Source organism: Choloepus didactylus, chromosome 1, assembly GCF_015220235.1.
Source record: "Choloepus didactylus isolate mChoDid1 chromosome 1, mChoDid1.pri, whole genome shotgun sequence".
NCBI lineage: Eukaryota > Metazoa > Chordata > Mammalia > Pilosa > Megalonychidae > Choloepus > Choloepus didactylus.
In genome coordinates, this window is record NC_051307.1 from 163,918,949 (window position 1) to 163,939,126 (window position 20,178).

The 20,178-nt window shown below is 36.2% G+C and overlaps 2 protein-coding genes and 1 pseudogene across 12 annotated transcripts in view; 2 read left to right on the forward strand and 1 right to left on the reverse strand.

Annotated features, from left to right (window-relative positions):
• The window catches only part of NPHP3 (nephrocystin 3), a 58,569-nt gene extending 44,810 nt beyond the window's left edge, over window positions 1-13,759 (forward strand). Inside the window, exons 27-29 of one of the 8 annotated variants that reach the window (XR_005218107.1) lie at window positions 581-757; window positions 6,536-6,665; window positions 13,504-13,759. Coding sequence is in view for 5 of the 8 variants with exons in the window: in XM_037844745.1 (XP_037700673.1) it covers window positions 581-757; window positions 13,504-13,624 (298 nt within the window). In the remaining 3 variants the exon portion in view is untranslated. Of the gene's footprint in view, window positions 1-580; window positions 1,993-6,461; window positions 6,666-7,807; window positions 7,936-8,709; window positions 8,846-13,503 lie in introns of those variants that run through there. The other 7 variants (XR_005218108.1, XR_005218106.1, XM_037844745.1 and 4 more) reach the window with 7 other exon arrangements.
• Window positions 35-20,106, reverse strand: UBA5 (ubiquitin like modifier activating enzyme 5). Of its 4 annotated transcripts, none has more exons than XR_005218120.1 (13): window positions 19,747-20,106; window positions 16,829-16,874; window positions 16,625-16,714; window positions 13,907-14,016; window positions 13,115-13,201; window positions 12,346-12,430; window positions 11,446-11,550; window positions 11,142-11,269; window positions 5,574-5,709; window positions 5,221-5,296; window positions 4,959-5,065; window positions 3,222-4,410; window positions 35-786 (listed from the first exon to the last, which is right to left on the reverse strand). XR_005218120.1 is itself a non-coding variant. In XM_037844795.1 (12 exons), exons 1-12 carry the CDS (start codon window positions 19,905-19,907, stop codon window positions 4,327-4,329), a joined length of 1,215 nt encoding a protein of 404 aa, XP_037700723.1. In that variant the 5' UTR covers window positions 19,908-20,106; the 3' UTR covers window positions 2,049-4,326. The 4 variants fall into 4 exon arrangements, 2 of the variants coding, with proteins under 2 accessions (XP_037700723.1, XP_037700738.1); XR_005218121.1 differs by lacking the exon at window positions 35-786 and having other exon boundaries at window positions 2,049-3,343; window positions 3,906-4,410; XM_037844795.1 differs by lacking the exon at window positions 35-786 and having other exon boundaries at window positions 2,049-4,410.
• Window positions 8,868-10,638, forward strand: LOC119540890 (annotated as a pseudogene).
• Window positions 20,107-20,178: the final 72 nt, after the last annotated feature.

Consider the following 20,178-nt stretch of genomic DNA (forward strand, 5'->3'; position numbering starts at 1 on the left):
CTTCTATAGCTCAACTCTACCTCTTTTAGAATAACTATGACTCATCATAGAACACAGAATATTTGTTTTTGTTTTTTTTTTGGAGGGGGGTGCTGATCTACTTCAAGAGATAATGTAGTACCCAGAGGTGAAGGCCGCATAATCTTTTCTATAGAGGAGTGTATCATGGCAAATTGTGAAGGGTGGTTTTCATTTGTAACTAACTGCCTCTGGAGACAAAATGGTCAACTTGACGTCCTTAGAGCTAATTTACCGTGAAGTACTTTTGACTTTTGCTTCCTCATATGTGTTTATCTCAGGATATATGGAATACCTAACCTTCCCTTGCAATTTCATCACATCTATTACTCCATTCTCTTAATGGTGTCTATATAAGACACTGTAGTGTTCCACAGCAGTACAAATGAAAAGGAGAAGAGTTAGGGTATTTTATTTCATTAGTCTGCCTGAAAAAAATGTATTGAAAAAGAAAGGGGAAAAAATTGTAATTATTCACAACTTATTTTTCTGTACCCTATAGTCATTTAAAATTTGTAGGTTATTATTAATTATCATTTTAAGAATTTTTTTCCTATCAAAGCTATGAAGAAGGAGATTTTGAAAGGGCTGCTGAACTATATAAAAGGGCAATGGAAATAAAAGAAGCAGAAACATCACTTCTGGGTGGAAAAGCTCCTTCACAACACTCATCAAGTGGAGACTCGTTTAGCTTAAAAACAACTCATTCTGCTGACGTTTTCCTTCATCAAGGACAAAGGTAATAGCACCAATTCCAACTCAGTGAACCTTAGGGTAAAAATATAAGAAATATTTAGAACATTTGAATTTAAAACGTGAAGAAAAATGTTATGTTTTTAAGAAAATTTATTTTTACCACCTTGTATGATTTAACCAGTATTTGTATGAAATTGTGTTGGACTACATTGAAGTTTGAATCATATTGTACCTGTTTTAAGACAATTAATTTTCCTATTAATTACAAGCATATAGATACAGAATTCTAAGATGACATGAAGAATGGATTAGTCTTCTCTGTTCAAGAGGTGGCAGAACAGTTAAGCCAGAGAATTCAAGAATTGCAAGACTTTTTTCAGCTTTCAAGAGCTATTTTACCTTACCATTCCTTATCTTACTTTCCAGCAGTAGTCTAGCCCACCTCTCTACCTCAAAGAAAACATTCAAGGATTAAAGGGATAGTGTTTACAAAAGATTTGAATGGTCTTCAGTGAAAAAAAATTAGTCACAGGAATCGTTGCTACATTTTTAAAAATTCTTTTTGTATTCTACCTTTTCTTTGAGCACATTGGGCCAAGCTCTCTGCTTTCTTTGCTCTCCACATTCTCTATTGTTTATTACTGTGTAGTACATATCCACATAACATCTGGTCATTAATGTAGTAAAGGTCAAGTTCTCTGGCATTCTTTGACCTTTCACAAAATAGGGATATTCTCCAGTCTTCTCTCTTAAATAGCCTAAATCTGTCTCTTCATTTACTTCAAATGCAAATTAATCTGCCAATTTGATACTGAAAATTAGCTATTTTTATAGATTTTATAAATGTTATCACATTTTGGATATTGTTTTGTACCAATTCTATTTATATATAAATAATTTTTAGTCATCAGTAATTTAATACTTGTAAAATTCCAATGTGTTAATTATAAAGGTAAAGAATAGCAACTGCACTTCACTGTTTTAAAATAAAAGTGCAATTTTAAGTCCTTTTTCCTACCCCAGTTTATAGAGGGCTACAGTTTAAAAAATTATTTAAAAATACGTTGAACATTACAAAAAAGACTTGAAGGTGTTTAACACTTCTGGAGTAGTATCACTTCTCTACACTTTAGTAGTATCACTTCTTGAACACTTCTGGAGGGTGACCCTATAGGTTTGTTTTTTTTCCCCCTTTAAAAATTTGTTATTCTAGTATTATACAACCTAAAATTTCCCCCTTTTAACCATATCCAAATATATAATTCAGTGGTATTAATTACATTCATGACATTGTGCTACCATCACCACTATCCATTACCAAAACTTTTCATCATCCCAAATAGAAACTCTGTACATTTTAAGCCTTAACTCTATTCCCTACCATATGACACAGCAATCCCACTTCCAGGAATATACCCAAAAGAAAGCAGGGACTCAAAAAGGTATTTGTACAGCAATGTTCTTAGCGACCTTTTTCACAGTTGCCAAAAGATGCAAGCAACCCAAGTGTCCATCAGCAGATGAATGGATAAACAAAATGTGGTATGTACATACAATGGACTGTTCTACTGTGAAAAGGAGCAAAATTCTGCTACATGCAGCAACACAAATGAACCCTGAAGACATCATATTGAATGAAATAAACCAAACACAGGACAAATACTGTATGATTTTCAGATAATGAAATAATTAGAATAAGCAAATTCATAGTCAGAAGCTAGAATACAATTACCAGGGGCTAAGGTAAGGGTAGGGAATGGGAAGTTAATGCTTAACTGATACAAAATTTCTGTTTGGGGTGGCGGAAAAGTATGGTAGTAGATGGTGGTGATGGTAGCAAAACATTGTAAATGTAATTAACACCACTGACTTATACATCAGAATGTGGTTAAAGGGGAAATTTTGGGTGGTGTATATATAACTAGTATAAACATTATATATTAAAATAAAACAAAAAAATCAATAAATAAAATAAAACCACCATCGGACTGTACCACACAGTGAACCCCAGTGTAGACTGGACTATATTTAATATTATAATTACAATAGTGTCTCTCATTGATTGTAGCAAGGGTGCCACACTAATGCAAAATGTTAATAATGGGTATATGGAAACTATTTTCTGCATGATTTTTTCTATAAACCTACAAATTCTGTAAATAGAAAAACTATTTCACAGATGAAGGTAACTAAGGTTTAAAGAAATGGCAAATAAGTAATTTTCAAAGGTAGAACAAACTGTCCACCTATTTTCCTGACTTCATGGTAAACGTAAGAATCGCAACAATGTGGTCTGATAACCTCAAAACTATATATTGAACACATTTGATGTTTGGAGCATTCTGATTCGTTTTTAGAACTTTATTTTACAAGTGGGGTATTGTACTTTTAATTTTTTATTAACATTTTTCCCCCAGAGATACAATTTAGATGTTTGTATCTTCTTCAAAGCAAAAACCATCAAAATAGGAGTTAGCATAGAAATAGCCTATTGGTAATCACTATACCTGCAGATTATTTGTTGGTCTCCAAACCTTTAGGAATTTATTTCAGTCAAGGCTCTCCAAGCCTTCCTTATTTGTATGCAACTCTGGTTTTCTGGTCAACGATCAAAGGAAATCATACTCCTCTAGAGAAAAAATACATGTCAGTCATTGCAGAGGCAATTTACGCCTCTTCTTTTATGCCCACCATTCAACACTTGCCAACATCTACTTAGGAAATCAAATTTAAATGAAGTAAAATATTCAGAAGGTAGCTTGTGTGATGGGCATGATCTGGATGATCTTAAGAGCCTAAATTTTATACCTCTTGCTCTCCAATAAAGTACAGTGACTCCAATATACGATCCACAGATGAAATTATTTCTTTTCCTTGGTCAGTGCAGAATAAAATATAACTTGCATTTTCTGAAAATACCTTTATCTGTCTTTCCATAAGGACAGCTTTTCTTTTATTTGTGCTTATTGTCTTTGTTTCAAATATATAATTCACAGGCTTACAAACTTTTCCAGTAACTACATTTTAGCCTGTATTTCGTCAAGAAACCTTTGGGAAGCTGTCTTTGATAGGCTGATTTTAAATTCATTGTACGTCAAGTTAGTAGCAGTGGGCAGTTTTCTTATAGACAGCAATTCCAAACATAATGAGTAGATGCTTGCTAGATTTAATTAATAGATTATATTTCTAACCTTCTCATCCTGCATTTGAGGATCACATACTACTTTATTGTCCATGTTCCTCAGGCAACACACCATAAGGGGTTACTGGAAAAATGAGGAATAGTGTATCAGATTGGTCCCATCTCAGGCCCGCCCACCTTCCACCCCTCCAAAAATTCAGGCAAAACATCTCACTAAGTTTTCAACAGAATTTTTAAAAACCTGCAATAATACTTTGAAGTTTACCTACTAGAATGGAACATGAGTTTTAGGAGAGATTGATTTGGTTGAGCAGGGCATCAAAAAACAAAGTATAATTAAAAGTGTTAACAATTCAGTAAAAATGTATCATCAATTGATGTTATCCTAAGTTTTATCAGTTTTAAATTTTTTTTTAACTGCAAGGGAATACGCTTAAACATAGGAAATAAAATATGTGCCAGTCTGTTATCTACATATTCTTCATCTTGGCCATGAGGTCTTCCAAGCTTTCACCAGAATCTTCCACAGTCACCTCTGGTACAGAATCTTCTTGCTGTCAACAATTGAGGGAAATACAGTGAAAAAAGAACCACATAAAATTCTGGATGCTTAGTAATATATAACCAGTAAGTTTTAACATGTTCAAGATTATAAAGTAAATTTCCTTTAATAAAGAGCCTTCTAACTTTTAGGAGAGAAAAAGTCCTTTACTTTCCCTACCTGTCTTTTGAGTTAGGAGGCAGCAATTTCAATATTCTTGAGATCTGTACTGAAGTGGTATTTTTAAATGGTGGTATGACTAAAACTATCAATATACAAAAAAATGCCATCTCCATTTAATCAAAATCTGTTATACTTGATCCATTAATGAATGAACAAAACTTTTATGTCTATGTTGTCACAGTTTAAAATGTGCTATTTGTATCTCCATATTAACACTGAATACTTCTCTTTCTTACATCTTAATACCTATATGGCATAAAATATCAGAAACAAGAAATAATTCATGGCATTGAAATATAGGATGAAGACAAAAGACAATAAATAGACATTTTCTCTTATATGATATTTACTTATGGGTAAATCAGAGTTTAAAACTACCTTTTTTGGAATTGTATATGCCACTGTAATTCCTTCAGGTAAGTCAGGAACTGGACCCAAAGAATTCTTCAGTTCTTCTTCTGAAACCTCAGATACCAACTCAATACCTGTAGAGTTAAATTTGATCCCATAATAGGTTTTAAGGATCTTAATTTAATAAGCAATAATTATTCAGAATTTGTAAAATCTTACAATAATTATATTCCCTGCCATAGATGATTTTGCTTTATGCTACTATTTCAATTCATAAAAGAATTCTTACCCCACTCATTATCTTCATGTATTATCTCTTCCTCTTCTTGAACAACCTCCTGTTTGGGTAGTGCTGCCACCTTTTTCTGTAGAAATCAGGCAATATCAAGATGTTTTTACTTATTCTCAGTTCGTCTCTCAGGTATTAATCAAGAATTCATATAGGCTTTTTATATTACCAAAAGCAAGTAAGGACTGTGAACATAAGTTTATTTTCATTTTAGAAGCACAGTGAACAAATTAAAATTTTAAAAATATGAAATCCATTTGTCTTGTATTCCAAAACTAAAAAATGGTTTCTATTTTTAAGTTACTGTCCTGAGCAGTATAATCCTTCATGCATTTTGATAGACTGACATATACCTTATATTCTTCTTGTTGCTTCCTGCAATTTCTATCATCACACTGAGGATTTGGCTTCATGGACATAGTAGGAAAGAAATCCTGCATGGCATTATATCCAAGGTAAAAACTAACAGTACCAAAATTTAACAGAAACCTGGAAAAATAAATCAAAGTAGACTTAAATAAATCCGTAAGTACTAGAATCAGAATAAACTTAAATAAAGAAATAAAACTGTAAAAGTTCTAGAAGAAAGTACGTGAACTTTTAAAAAGTTATTTGGAGTAAGTTATAAAGCATGAAACCCAGCAAACAAAAACTTTATATCTTGCATTCAGGACCTGGCTCAGAGGAGATGCTTAAAGATTTATTAAGTGAAAGAAAAAAAAGATTATTTCATCAACTGTGGAATACACTTTAATTTTATGAAGCACTAAGAAAGATAAAAGGCCAATGACATGTCAACAACATTTAAGAGGCATCCTGATTTCAGAGGTTAAAATATGGAAGAAATTTGTCTTAAAAATCCCTGAAAATATACCAAATCCTTAATTTTTAAAACATTTTTATATATACTGTACATATAATAAAGTGCACAATCTTAAATGTACAGCTCAATGAATTTTTATATAAAAATTTATCCACTACCAGATCAAGATATAGAGCATTTCTAGTAACCCAGAAGTCAAATCTGACTCCTTTAAAAAGCTGCTGTATAGAGGAAAAATCAAGGACAAAAGAAAAAATATTTGCAAATGCATGTTCCTAATATGCAAGGTCTTTTAAATCAATAAAGACAAAAATCTGAGCAAAGGAGATGAGCAGAAAATTTACAGAAAAATACAAGTGCTCAACTCTCCTCACGTAAATGAAAACTAAAATGAGACATTCATTTTTTCCCCTAACAGATTGCTATGTTAAAAAAAAGTGGGGAAATAGGTATTCCTATAATGTGGTGAAATGTGCAACTCTTTGGAAACAGAAATTCTGCAATATCTCAAGATAAATACTGTATTGACTCAAATTCATCTAAAAATGCACACCGTACAAAAGTCTAGAATAAAAAGATACATATGAGATGTCTGCAGCATTGCTGATAATAGCAAAAAACTGTAAGTAACCTAAATGTCTACCAATAGAAGGCTGGTTAAATATGATACATCTTTAAGAGAATACTTTGTAGCCATGTGTTGTTGATTTTTTGTTTTGTTTTGTTTTTTTTGTACCACACTATAAAATGTTTGTTTAGTTAGGGCTTACTGAAGTTTGTACAGGCTGCTTGCTCTTATATGCAACAGCCCTAAACTGTTGCCTTGGAGGTTCTTATATATGCTTTTTACAGTCTCTATTATGGCAGCTGATACTTCTCACTAATATTAGGATGCCTCCTTATTCATCTTTGATCTTATACTGGAGACTGAAGAAAGATTAAGTTTATTAACATTGTAAAATGAGGAAAAAAATGGCCTGAGTTAGTAAAAACCTAAAGGGGCTCTCCCGGTCAGCCTTCCTGTCTTCCACCCGGCTGCCCTGGCACCCTCCTTGACAGCGGCTTTCGACTTAGCCCAGGGAGGGTTTCTTGTCAGGGCCTGTTCGAACCCGGATGCCCACACCTGTCCCCGGACACCGGGGCGCACATCCTCCACCTACTGGCTACCAGCCTGGCCTGGGCACACCCTGCCTCTGGGGGTGCTGTTGGGCCCTCGGCGCTGATGCTGACAGTGACCATGGGCCCGGGGCGCAGCATAGTGCAGGCCTCAAAGTCCTCATACCCAGCACGGGTGACGTCGGGTCTTCAGCTCGCCAGGTTCGCTATCTAACGCCTAGGATTGGATGGGCCCTCCTGCCCGATAAATGTGGCTGCTGAGGCAGCGGTGGTGGTGGCCAGTCTCGTTGCTGCTTAACGCCAGGTTCATATCCTACCCCTCCTCTGGCCTGTGGCCTCCCACTCCTTACCCCCTATCCCTGGACCTGGCACGCGGCGACAATGGACAAGATCCTGGAGGGCCTGGTGAGTTCTTTGCGTCCGCTGCCTGTAAAGCAGGTGATTGTGCAGAAGGTGGTACAAGCTGCAGCGCACGGGCTAGACGAGGTGCAGTGCCAGGCCATGTTTGACCTGATGACCCGGCTCACCCTGGAGGGCTAGGGCACTTTCCAGCAACAGGTGGGGCACCGGGTGCTGGAAGCTTATGCACGATACCACCGACCAGATTTTGATTCCTTCTTCAACAAGATCTTGTTGGACCTTCTTCAGTAGGGCTACCACTCGCTGGACAGGAAGGACGTAGCTATCCTGGACTATATTCACAACAGTCTGAAGCTGTTCATGAGCTGCCCATTGGTACTGGATCTCTTCAGCCTGCTGCAGGTGGAGGTGTTAAGGATAGTTTGTGAGAGGCCGGAGCCACAGCTGTGTGCCTGACTAAGCAATCTCCTGAACAACTTTGTGTAGTGCATCCCTAAGGGAAAATTGTTAATCACCTTCTGTCAGCAGCTCGTTCAGACAACAGGCCACTTCCAGTGCATGTCCACCCAGGAAAAGGAGCTGCATGAATATATCTCTCAGGTAACAAAAGTGAGTAACTTGCTGCAGAACATATGGAAGGAAGGCCAAGCCATCCGCACTCCTGCCTTCCCTCCAAGTTTCTGCAAGCATCTCTTCCACAGATGCATCATTTGAACCTTCTGTAGCATTGGCAAGCCTTGTGCAACTTATTCCTCTACAGATGATTACAGTTCTCATCAGGAGCCTTACTACAGATCCAAATGTAAAAGATCCAACTATGACCCAAGCTCTCTACAGAATGATTGACTGGCTGTCCTGGCCATTGGCTCAGCATGTGGAAACATGGGTGACTGCACTCTTGAAAGGACTGGCAGCTGTCCAGTTTACTATTTTGATAGATGTTACTTTGCTGAAAATAGAACTGGTTTTTAATTGACTTTGGTTTCCTCTTGTGAGACCTGGTGCTCTTGCAGTTCTTTCTCACATGCTTCTTAGTTTCCAGCACTCTCCAGAGGCTTTCCATTTGATTGTTCCTCATGTTAATTTGGTTCACTCTTTCAAAAGTTATGGCCTGTCTTCCAGTACAGCCTTTTTAGTGCAATTAACAAAATTGATACACTGTATGATGTACCATTATTCTGGGTTTTCAGATCTCTACAAACCTATTCTGGAGGCAATAAAGGATTTTCCTAAACCCAGTGAAGAGAAGAATAAGTTGATTCTCAATCAAAGTACCTGGACTTCTCAATCCAATTCTTTAGCATCTTGTTTGTCTAGACTTTCAGAAAATCTAAAGCTGGGAAAACTGGTCTAATTAACCTAGGAAATACATGTTATATGAACAGTGTTATACAGGCGCTGTTTATGGCCACAGATTTTAGGAGACAAGTATTGCTCTTGAATCTAAATGGGTGCAATTCATTAATGAAACAATTGCAGCATCTTTTTGCCTTTTTGGCTCATACACAGACTCCATGAAGAAGAAAAGATCTTAAAAGTTCAGTCTTCACACAAGCCTCCTCAAAGTATGGGATACAGTGAAACTTCTTTACATGAAGTAGCCAGTAAGACAGCTCTACTAACAGAGACCTCTTACACAAGTGACAGTGAAAAAGACTTTAATAGAAAAAATGTTTGGAGGAAAACTACAAACTCACAATATGTTGTCTGAACTGCAGAAGTAGCTCACAAAAAGTGGAAGCCTTTACAGATCTTTCACTTGTCTTTTGTCCTTCCTCCTCTATGGAAAACTTGTCTTTTCAAGATCCAGCATCATCACCTAATGTACAAGATGGTGGTCTAATGCAAGCCAGTGTACCTGATCCTTCGGAAGAACCAATACTTTATAATCCAACAACAGCTGCCTTTGTGTTACAATTGTGAATGAAAGAACTATAGGCAGTCTTCCTGATAAGCTTCACTGTACTGAAAACACTTCTGTCCCTAATGAATCTAGCAAGATTCTTGTTAATAATGGTTTATCTCAGAAACCAGGAGGTGAAACTCCACCTTCAGTTTTTTTTGTCTCCAGAGATTCTTACTGGTGACAACCAATATTATTGTGAAAACTGTGCCTCTCTGCAGAATGCTGAGAAAACTATGCATATTACAGAGGAAATTGAATACCCTGTTCTTATTCCCCTGAGATTTTCATATGATCAGAATTATCAAGAAGAAAAATTTTAGACAATGTGTCACGGCCACTGGTTTTGGAATTGCCAGTTAAAAGAACTTCTACTCTTTCTTTATTGTCAGAAAGTTGGTCTATAGATCACTGATATTAGTGAGAATCTAGCTAAGAAATTAAAACCTTCTGGGACTGAAGAAGCTTGCTGCCTAAAATTAGTGCCCTGTGTGTTAAGTTCTGTTGTCGTTCACTCTGGTATATCCTCTGTAAGTGGTCATTACTATTCTTATGCCAGAAATATCACAGGTACAGTGTCTTCATACCAGATGTGCCACTAGGGTGAAACTCTGGCTTTAGCATCCTCCCAAAGTAATTTATTGGGCAGAGATAGTCCCACTGCAGTTATTGAACAGGACTTGGAAAATAAGGAAATGTCAAAAGAATGGTTTTTGTTTAATGACAGCAGAGTGACACTTACTTCATTTCACTCAGTCCAGAAAATTACAAGTAGGTTTCCAAAGGACACAGCTTATGTGCTTTTGTATAAAAAAAAGAACAGCACTAAGTGGTAATAATACAACCAGTGGACTCTGGGTAAATGGAGATCCACCTCTACAGAAAGAACTTATGGATGCTATAACAAAAGATAATAAACTATATTTACAGAAACAAGAGTTGAATGCTTGAGCCCAAGCTCTACAAGCCGCATCTGCCTCCTGTTCATTTCAGCCCAATGGATTTGATGACAATGACCCACAGAAAGTTGTGGACCAACCGGTGGGGGGTGTGGAAGAGAATTTAATACAGTTGACAGACTGGTATTTTGAGCCTGAGAGAGTCTAAAATGCAATGATCACAAACATCCAATACGATGACTGTTAAAATGTCAGACTGTAAAAAAAAAAGGGGGGGGCTCTCCCTTTAATAAAATGATTGTAAGTTTGTTCATAAACTCTTTGACATTGATTTTAGCTGAAACAAAATCTTTTCCTTCTTTTTAGCCACAATTTAGATAGGTGTGGTTGCTAAGCATCTATTTTTTGGATAGCAGAGATATTACCCTGGGTAGTATTTAATCACATTCAGATTATTTTTAGTAACAATTAAATCAAGATAATGGAAGCAAGTGCTTTTATGTCTAAGTCTCCACCCTTTGGTCAAACCTGCAGAGATTTAAATCTTTTGGTTAATGCTTCACAAATAAATAAACCAGTGCCAACATACCATTTAACATCAGCTATTACACATGCAGGGAGTAACTGATATTCTTAAATATTCAAGCATATATACACATATATAATATTATACAATATATAAATTAGATACATATATATAAAACAATATATTTAAAACTAAGTTAAATGTTTAGCTGGTTATTCACATTTTAAAAATTCTTCATGAAATATTTATGTCAAAAGCAGATAAGACTATTCAGAAATATTAGCCCCCACTTACTTTAACACATTTTGTACCAAGATTCCAGCCACCACTCCCATCGTGGTAGGAAGGCTGGCTGCACAAACACCTTCTCGTTTCAGAGTCTTTTCATCAATATTTGCAGCAACAACAAGTGGTGGAGCACACTACATAAAAAGGAATTAAAAAAAAAAAAAACATTTCAAAGGAGAGAAGAAAGCATGAGATGTTCTGAATAGTATTCCATCACATTCAAAGTGTTTAAACTGTACTATATTGTCAAATGTCCCTAATTACTCTAGTGCCAAATCGTGAAAAATAATCCAAAATGAATAATGCATACCGCAAAACAAGCAGATTCTCCAGGAATTATGAGCTGTATATGCCCTGAAACTGCATTTTCACTGACTCCAGATTCCATCCATGTTTGTCCAAGTTCATTACAAGCCTTAATAGAGATAGGTGAAAACATGATGAAGCACATAAAAGAGCAAGAAATAGTTTATCATGAAATTTTTCATGAAAAATTACAGTTAAGTAAATGAATTACCAAGGATTTTTAAAAATAATTTTCTGAATAGAAGAGGAAGTTAAGAGAATGGAAATTGCTAAGGAATTCCATTTTTTTATTTGAAGAGTAAACTGACAGCATTCAAGTAAGCAGTTAAATTTATCTGTTTAAACTGAACCATACATCACTGGATTTCTTATATTTATGCAAAAATTCACTTTTCTAAAATAATTTCAGCAAAATTATGCCAAAATGCCAGTTGAAAAGTTAAAAACAAAATCAAAAGGAATTCAGTTTCATTTTTGATAAACTAAAATTTTATTTTTTGAGAAACCAAAACCCAAGTTTTTATAGGCAATTTATACATATTTGCACATTTACTTAAAATTTTAAAAAGTTTAAACCAAAGCTAACTGAAAATATATTATAAAATATTAATTTACTTTCTTTTAAAAAATGTTTATCAGAAGTTATTGCTATTTCATAGTTTTCTCTATCAGCATGAGAGATCAGGATACCAATAGAACATTTGCAACATTTGCAAGGCAAGACAGGTCGCATAGCTGTTGGAATGATAAAAGTAGCCCCAGAGCATACTAAAAATAACTAAAATACATTATGAAAAGGTTTAGATTTAGGACTCTTTTTAGGATGGGTAATATATATTGATAGAATATACAAGAAAATACATAAATCCATGAATACAACATCTTAAGCAACAAGAATACTCACTGTATTTATTGTCATTCGAGCTTCAAAATTGTCCACACAGCTAAGAACCAAGTCAACAGGTTTTCCCTCTTCTAACCCACCATTACTAATCAAAGAAAATACATTTCATTTTAAAAATTTAAGACAAAATGCATTCTAATTAGACTTAGTTCAGTCACACATTCTTTCAGTAAATGTATAAAGTTTGTAAGTATTTAAAGATCTAGTAGATATTGAATACTGAATAACTTTTACAAATATAACATAAATGTTACTGTAGTGATAAAGGGTGAAAGTTGTAGTTTGTTCACAAAAGTTATCATTTTCCTATCAGCTTTCCCAGGCTTTTTTTTTAATGCAATTTTATTGAGATATATTCACATAACATACAGTCCTTCAAAGTGTACAATCAGTTTCCCAGGCTTTTATTCATGCTTCACTGTAAATGTGAATATAATAAAAGCTAACTGAACACAATTCATTATTTCAGTGGTGTTATGCTGGTCTCTACAGAAAATTGATTTCATATAGAAATAATATCTAGAACACAGAACTTATATTGTGGATCTTTTGTTATATCATTAAAATTTACAGGGTTTTATTGGGGGGGTTCTTTTTAGACAATATACACTTTTTACTGAGCTCCTAATACAAAGAAATGGCACAAAAATTACTATTTTTAAAATAAAAATATATATATATACCAACCTACCAATTCATCAGATTTTCTAATAATAAATGTTTAACTGAACTGGACAGGGTAAAAAAAATCATAAGTGAAAAATTTTACCTTATTCTTTCCATGAAATGTTGAAAATTTTCCACTGTGGTGATATTGTAGTTGTGTACTTCAAAAAGAACATCAGGATTAATGTTTCTAAGAAGGGAAAGGGGAATGATAATAAAAACTACTAGTAGGAATAGTAAGAGAAAGCAAGAAGGAAAAAATAGAAAGAGCTAAAGAGCATTCAGTACAGAAGTAGAATTTCAAGCTATTCAAAGATAATCCAAAGCCATCATCTACCTCTTATGTCCCACTTCGAGGATTAGGTTCAAAAGCAAGTAGTATGCAGACTGACAAGAATTACAAAAATGTTCCCACCCCAATCTGGGTCAGTTTATATGCTGGTAGAAAAAGCTCAGCCTGACAATATCTTCTTTGTTCCTCTTTCAATTCAGTGTAAATATGTTTGGAACCACAGAGGAACTTCTGGAGCTGGAGTTGGCAAACTACAACCCTACAACCCCAGACCTATGGCCTAAATCTGCCCTGCCTACCTGTTTTTGTACAGCCTGCTAGCTAAGAATGGATTCTACATCTTTTAATGTAACGTTTGGAAAAAAAAAAAAAATTAAACGAGTAACATTTCATGATGAGAACTTATGAAATTATAAAATTTCAGAGTCCATAAATAAAAGTTTGCCAATCCATGTCCAAGAGAGAAGCAAATTCTTTGTTAAATGAAACCTGCATTTTTATAGTGAAAATTTTGGGTTCCATTGACACACTAGGTTAACTCATACATAATATATACAAAGTAAAATTTCACTTAATATGGTCTTTAACTGCTATGCCATTTACCTCAAAGTATGTTCAGCTGCTTGAACTTTACTTAATCCTGCTTGATGAGGTTGGAAGAAAAGTCTATTCATATTGGCCAGTTCCACCTTGTCATAGTCAAAGAGGAGTAACTAAAATGAAAATAGTAGTATTCTGATGAAAATCATACCAAAAATCTAAGTAAAAAATAAACTAGCAGACTTCACATTTCATATGTTTAACCATTTGATAATATTAGCCAACTAAAACACTAGATGGCCATATATTAACTCATTTAATGCTTATAACAACAAAAAAGGTGCATACATGGATACTCACTAAAAAATTATTTCAATTTTTAAAAATTGTGCCCAAATCCTATTTTATTCCAATTTTTGGATATTATGCTATAAGCCAAGAACCTATTAGATAAATGAAATCTTTAAATAAGATCAAAATAAATGCTGTAACTTAAAATCATAGTATACCTGAATCCTTTTGTATGAGACTATATATACTCATGCCATGGCTACAAACATCATTCCAAATAGAATTAACCAGTTAATTGTTATTTCTTGCCATATACTTAGGTCTGTTTCAAACAACATCTGTCTCTCGCCCCCCACCCCCCCACACACACACACAAACAGATCCCATTTCTTATCAATGAGAAGAGGTTGGCCCGAGTCATCTCCAAAGTCCCTTCCTGATCTACAGTTATGGGAGTCCATAATACAATCCTCAGCATCTTAAATTTAACAATAAAAACAAAAATGCGATTTTCTTCTTCTAAATACAGAAACCATAAAGAAAAAAAATCCAGCCCATAATAACAATACCTAGATAACTCTTAATATCTAACATTTGCTAGAAAAGATATCACTGATCCCTCGGTGATATTTTCTAACCCTACTGAGTTTCTCCAATACATGGTTTAAGCTCATTCAAGAAATACTTACTAGGTCAGGCCAAGTATTAAAGTTTATGTCTCATAGCTTGCTTATGAGTAAGTTACAGGAAATACTGAACTCTTGGGGATGGAAGGTGTGAGTTGTAACTTAATCTCTGCTGTTAATTTGCCTGATCATGGGTAAACTTGCATGTTTTAGGTTTGTTTCCTCGTCTATAAAATAAAGCAGCTGATCCAGGCACTCCAAAGACTTCAGATACGGTTAAGGGGTAACAGGTGAACTCTGGGTCTTCCATCCTCCATTTATTTAAAACTCATGAGTCATCTGTTTATCTGTTTTACATATTGAAGAAAGAGTTCCTGAGACTTAAACCTATGTAGATCTTTAGCTTCCAGACTTGAGTTCACACTGGAATAACTTGGGGAATTTAAATAAAATACAGATAGCTGGGTTCCATCCCCAGAGATTCTGATTTACCTATTACGGGGTACAGGCTGGACATCAGAATTCCCAGGTGATTATAATTACAGCAATATTTGACAACAACTGATCTAGATCTGTTGGCTTTAAACCAGCATCATCAGCATGGAAACTTGTTTGAAATGCAGGAGAACTTCCCAAACTTAAATGTGCACATGAATCACTTGGGGATCTTATTCTAATATGGACTGATTTAGTAGATCTGGGTTAGAGCCTCAAAGTCTTCATTTCTAATAAGTTCCCAAGTGATGCTGCTGCTGCTTCAGGAACCAGACTTTAAATAGCAAGCAAGAATACTGTGGTTCTTAAAGTGTAGAAGTGTAGTACCTGGATCAACACCATCACGATCACCAGGGAACTTGTTAGAAATGCAAATTCTTAGAACCATCCCACACCTATAGAATTAAAAACCCTGGGGTAGGATCTGGCAATCTGTGTTTTAACCAGCCTTCCAAATGATTCTGTTGCATACTCAAATTTAAGAACCACTGATCTCAATGATCTCTAATATCCTTAGTCAATCAGCCAGGGTACTCAAGCCAGCTGCAAGCAATTGTTGGCTGGCTTCTGTAAACTTCTTGAGAGATATTAAAATTTTAATAAACATTTTAATTATTTTGTTGTTTGGTTTTCCATATTGATAAATGAGTGCCAATATTGAAACCATTTTCTTTTAAGAATTTTAGGGCATATGGTGGCTCCACATATTAAAAAGCATTGATACTTTATGGAAGAATGCTTGCTTTATCAAAATGATGAACTAAAGGGTATCTAATTGTGGAAAGCTTCTCTAGTCAGTTACCATGTATGTTAACATTTAGCTCAATAAATAGATTATACTTATGTATTCAATTATCATGTATCTAACATTTAACTTTATAAATCAAAGACTGTAGACTGAATTCTGGTATAGTAAGGTTACTTGTTCCCACCCACAATCCAAATCCATTTTAGAAAAAAGTAAAACATGAATGGGTTTAAAAAAAATCTGGAACATTCTCCAGTTCAAATTCAGGAATAAGAAATGCACATGTTCTAGTCCGTCTAGCATAAGGCATGTGTTTAATAAAATATTTGTTGGATGTTTTAATGTTTTACTCACACACTATCAATTTAAGAAGTCCAATTCATTCATACATTACCCCAAACCAAAAAGTTTCTGAACACGACATAGTCCTTGTTTAATTAGCAATAATGTTAGCTTCTATGTAGGTGGGGATTTGTCTTAACCCGTCTAGTAGAAAGAATTAAGTAAATAAATACACCACAAATCAATAAATCATTTGTAATGAGGGAAAAAACACTAATTTGTACCTGATTTGCTCCAGGAGTGAGTAGTTCCCTATATGATAAAGAGAAATACTTTTACCTTACCAATGCCACATCTTGTCAGCATTTCAGCAGTCACACTACCAACTCCACCAACACCTACTATTGCTACAGCAAAAGTACGGATTTTCTGTGAAATGAAAAATTATATATGTGTTGATTAGTAACTCTTCATCAATATGTCACCAGGTATTATTTTCATTTTCTCAAATCATCTTCAAAAACTTGGTAAAGTTTATCTTACCTCATAGTCATTTACAATTCCCATTCGTTTCAATGCCATCAGGCGGCTGAAAACAAAAACAAAAGTTTTAAGGCTTGCAGTCTTTTAGTTAAAAATGATACAGGCTCACATACATCACAGAAAATAAATACCAAAACTTAGTACTAATCTTTTAAAAGAAGAGAAATCTTTCAGTAGTCTAACCAGATGGAACTTCATATGTCCTTAAATCAGTAGTTCTCAACCTTAGCTGCACATTAAAATCACCGTGGTAGCTTTAAAAAGCTGATGTTTCTTCCCAGGTGCAGCCTGGGCAACAATATATTTTTTTAAAAGCCCCTAAGATGATTCTAATGTGCAGCCAAGATTGAGAACTACTGACTTAAATGCTATGTCTAGATGAGGTGGGTCAACATGAAATGTCAATAACATTTTTCCATCCTTTGTTAGTTTACACAAATATTTAATGTTTAACACTCAGATGTCCATCATCAGAATAATTAAATCTGGAATTCCATCCACTTATTACCATAGCCCATAATGGATGATACCTACTAATTTTTAGTGAGCACCTATTATATGTCAAGCACTCTAAGAGGTACTTTACCTAGTTACTGCTACTCTGTCCAGTTTTCATCTTTTTAAATTATGTATATACACACACACAGTTTAAACCTGATATATATACAATTCCCATTCATTTACATTGTAAAGAGTCAAAGAGTTTTACCAGGCTTGATAAGAAATTCAGGAGTCCTCTGGCACCCAACCTTCATTTTCAACTTTATTACCAACTTTTCTCTAACATGCTGACATTATTTCTTGATTTTCAGTTTTAGGCATTATCTGAAAATGTCACTCTTACCATCCTATCCCTTACTGTACACAGGGATTTCCCATGCCACCAACTCCCAATACTGTTATAGGGTCATTTGTGTAGATGATAATACTATTACAACTGGGCCAATGCATTATATTAGAACTTACTTTTTGCCTGTACAATCTCCGCCCCTGACAATAATTGTTTCTTCTTATGCTTAATTTTCTATGTGTTTTCACAAATTCAACCCCAATTCTCTGCTAGTTGTCTAAATTTCCTCTTGATACATTCATATGCATGACACAGTCTATCATTTCCTAGAATCCTCTGACAGCCCCGATCTCGACTTAATGCACACACAAGCTCCCATTCCAGGACCTACCTTCATTATATAGGAATTCTTTTCATTTCTTTATCAGGTATCCTATAGCTCAGTTGTTCAAAAGTGTGGTCCATGGGCCACCGTGACTTTACTAGAAATGCAATTTCTTGGAACCTACCCAACATCTAAATCAAAAACTTTGGGGTGGGGCCCAACAATGTGTTCTAACAAGCCCTCCCATTGATTTGAAGCATGCTAAAATTTGAGAACCTCTGCTATGACACTATCGATAATTTGGAGAGATATATTCCCCATACATAGTCTATTTTCAAGTTACTCTTTTGTTTCTGTCATGTTAGGAATTTCTGTTTTCCTGTTTTTCTATATAAGAGTGGGGCAGTAAAAAAAAAAAAAAAAAAAGCTTAAGGTGTGGATGCTACTTGGTCTTCACTATAGAGTGATCTGGCCATGCTGTCAGTGTCTTTCAGTCTTTCTTCTTGGCTCCCCCCTAGAAAAGAATCTTTTAGTCTTCAGCCAGGAAGGTATTTAACCCAGGCTGCCAGCTTTCTGGGAGTTAAATGGAGTACCAAAGCTGGCAGTCTCAGCACTCAGGATGTCAACACTCAGTCAATCCCCTCACTTCAATACAGGGACCTACCAAAATTAATAGAAAGAGCAATAGTAACATCTTTCCTATCTAACCTACTTTAAAACTGGCCAGTTTTTAGCCATACTACTTATTTGTTTTTTATTGGAGAGATAGTTCCATGTGAAATTTGGAGTAAGACAAACCAATTCCAGTCAGGCGTTATTGCTTACTACTACCTCTATGGCCTCAGGAAAGTCACAGGAGCCCTTTAAAGCCTCAATTTTTTCTCCTATAAAATGGGGTAAAATAATAGTAGCTATCTCAAAGGGTTGTGGTGAGGAAGAAAGAGATAATGCAGGCAAAGTGCTTAGCATATAATAAAAGCTCAAATACCTTTTGCTACCATATGTACTGTGTAATGAAGTCTTGTATAAGGCTTACCCTCTGCCAAACACTATTCTAAGCTCTTTACAAATTCTTACTTTTTTGTACCCTCACAAGGCTGACCGAGATATAGATATTAACATTATCCCCATTCTACAGCTAAGAAATTGAAGCAGAGAGGTTCAGAACTTACCCAAATTTACCCAGCAACTAAGAGATCTGGGATTTGAATTCAAGCAGTCTATCTCTAGAGTTTTCCTTACCCTTAACCACTGAACTGTATATTGCTTGCCAAATTAACAAGCCTTAGGAAATGAAGAAAGAAGAGGAGTAGGCAGGGCTGGTGAAGTCAGAGATTTTAGGGAGCATCTTAACATCTCAGAGCCAACCCTGCGCTCCTCTCCCGGGACCCCAATTTAAGAACCCTTTAGGAAACTCTAAGTTTATGCTTAACGGCTTTTACATTGGCTGTTACCTTCCGGAAGTTCATCATCCGCCTGCAGCGCTTCTTTGAGACAGACATGAACGAGGCCTTATGTGGAGTGGGATAGACAAATAGAGGCAAAGGCGATATAAAACTGGGTATGTGTCCTCAGCAGGCACAACAGTAGCACCATTTGGCTGATTCACTAGGGTTTTTTAAAAACAGAAAGGACTTCTGACCAGTAAGTACTAAGACGTGGGCCTTGCCCGTTTGGGAAAGAAACCTCTGACCAGGGAACGAGTAGCGGGAGGCCGTGTAAACTGGGCGAGGGGCGCGCGCCTCGCTCCTCACTAGAAAGAGCCGGTGACCTCGCCCCCCTCCGACGCCCGACGCAATTCACCTGTAGGGGTTGGAGTCCACCACCTCCGAGCTCATCTTCTCAATGCGGGCCCGGCCACCCCCTCCGTCTCCGCCCCCCACGGCCCGCAGACTCCTCTCCTGGGCCAGTTCCTGCTCCAGTTCTTGCACCCGCTGCTGCAGCCGCTCTACAGTCTCGGCCATGTCTGGGACCCCGGCAGCCAAAGCTCCCAGCCCGGGCTTTCGCCGCCGCCGCCGCCGCCCCACGCTGATCGACCGGCTTGACCCGCGAGGGTTACGTGAAGAGGTACTCAGCCACCTCCTTCTCAGCCGAGAGTCCAGCACCTCACAGACAGACACGTCTCCGCCACCCCGCGGGCTTCCCACGGTACCGCTTCCGGTGCGTCGCCGTCATCGCTCCCCCGCAACAAAAACCCGTGCTCTTTTTGCTTCCCACTTCACACGGTCTTGCGAG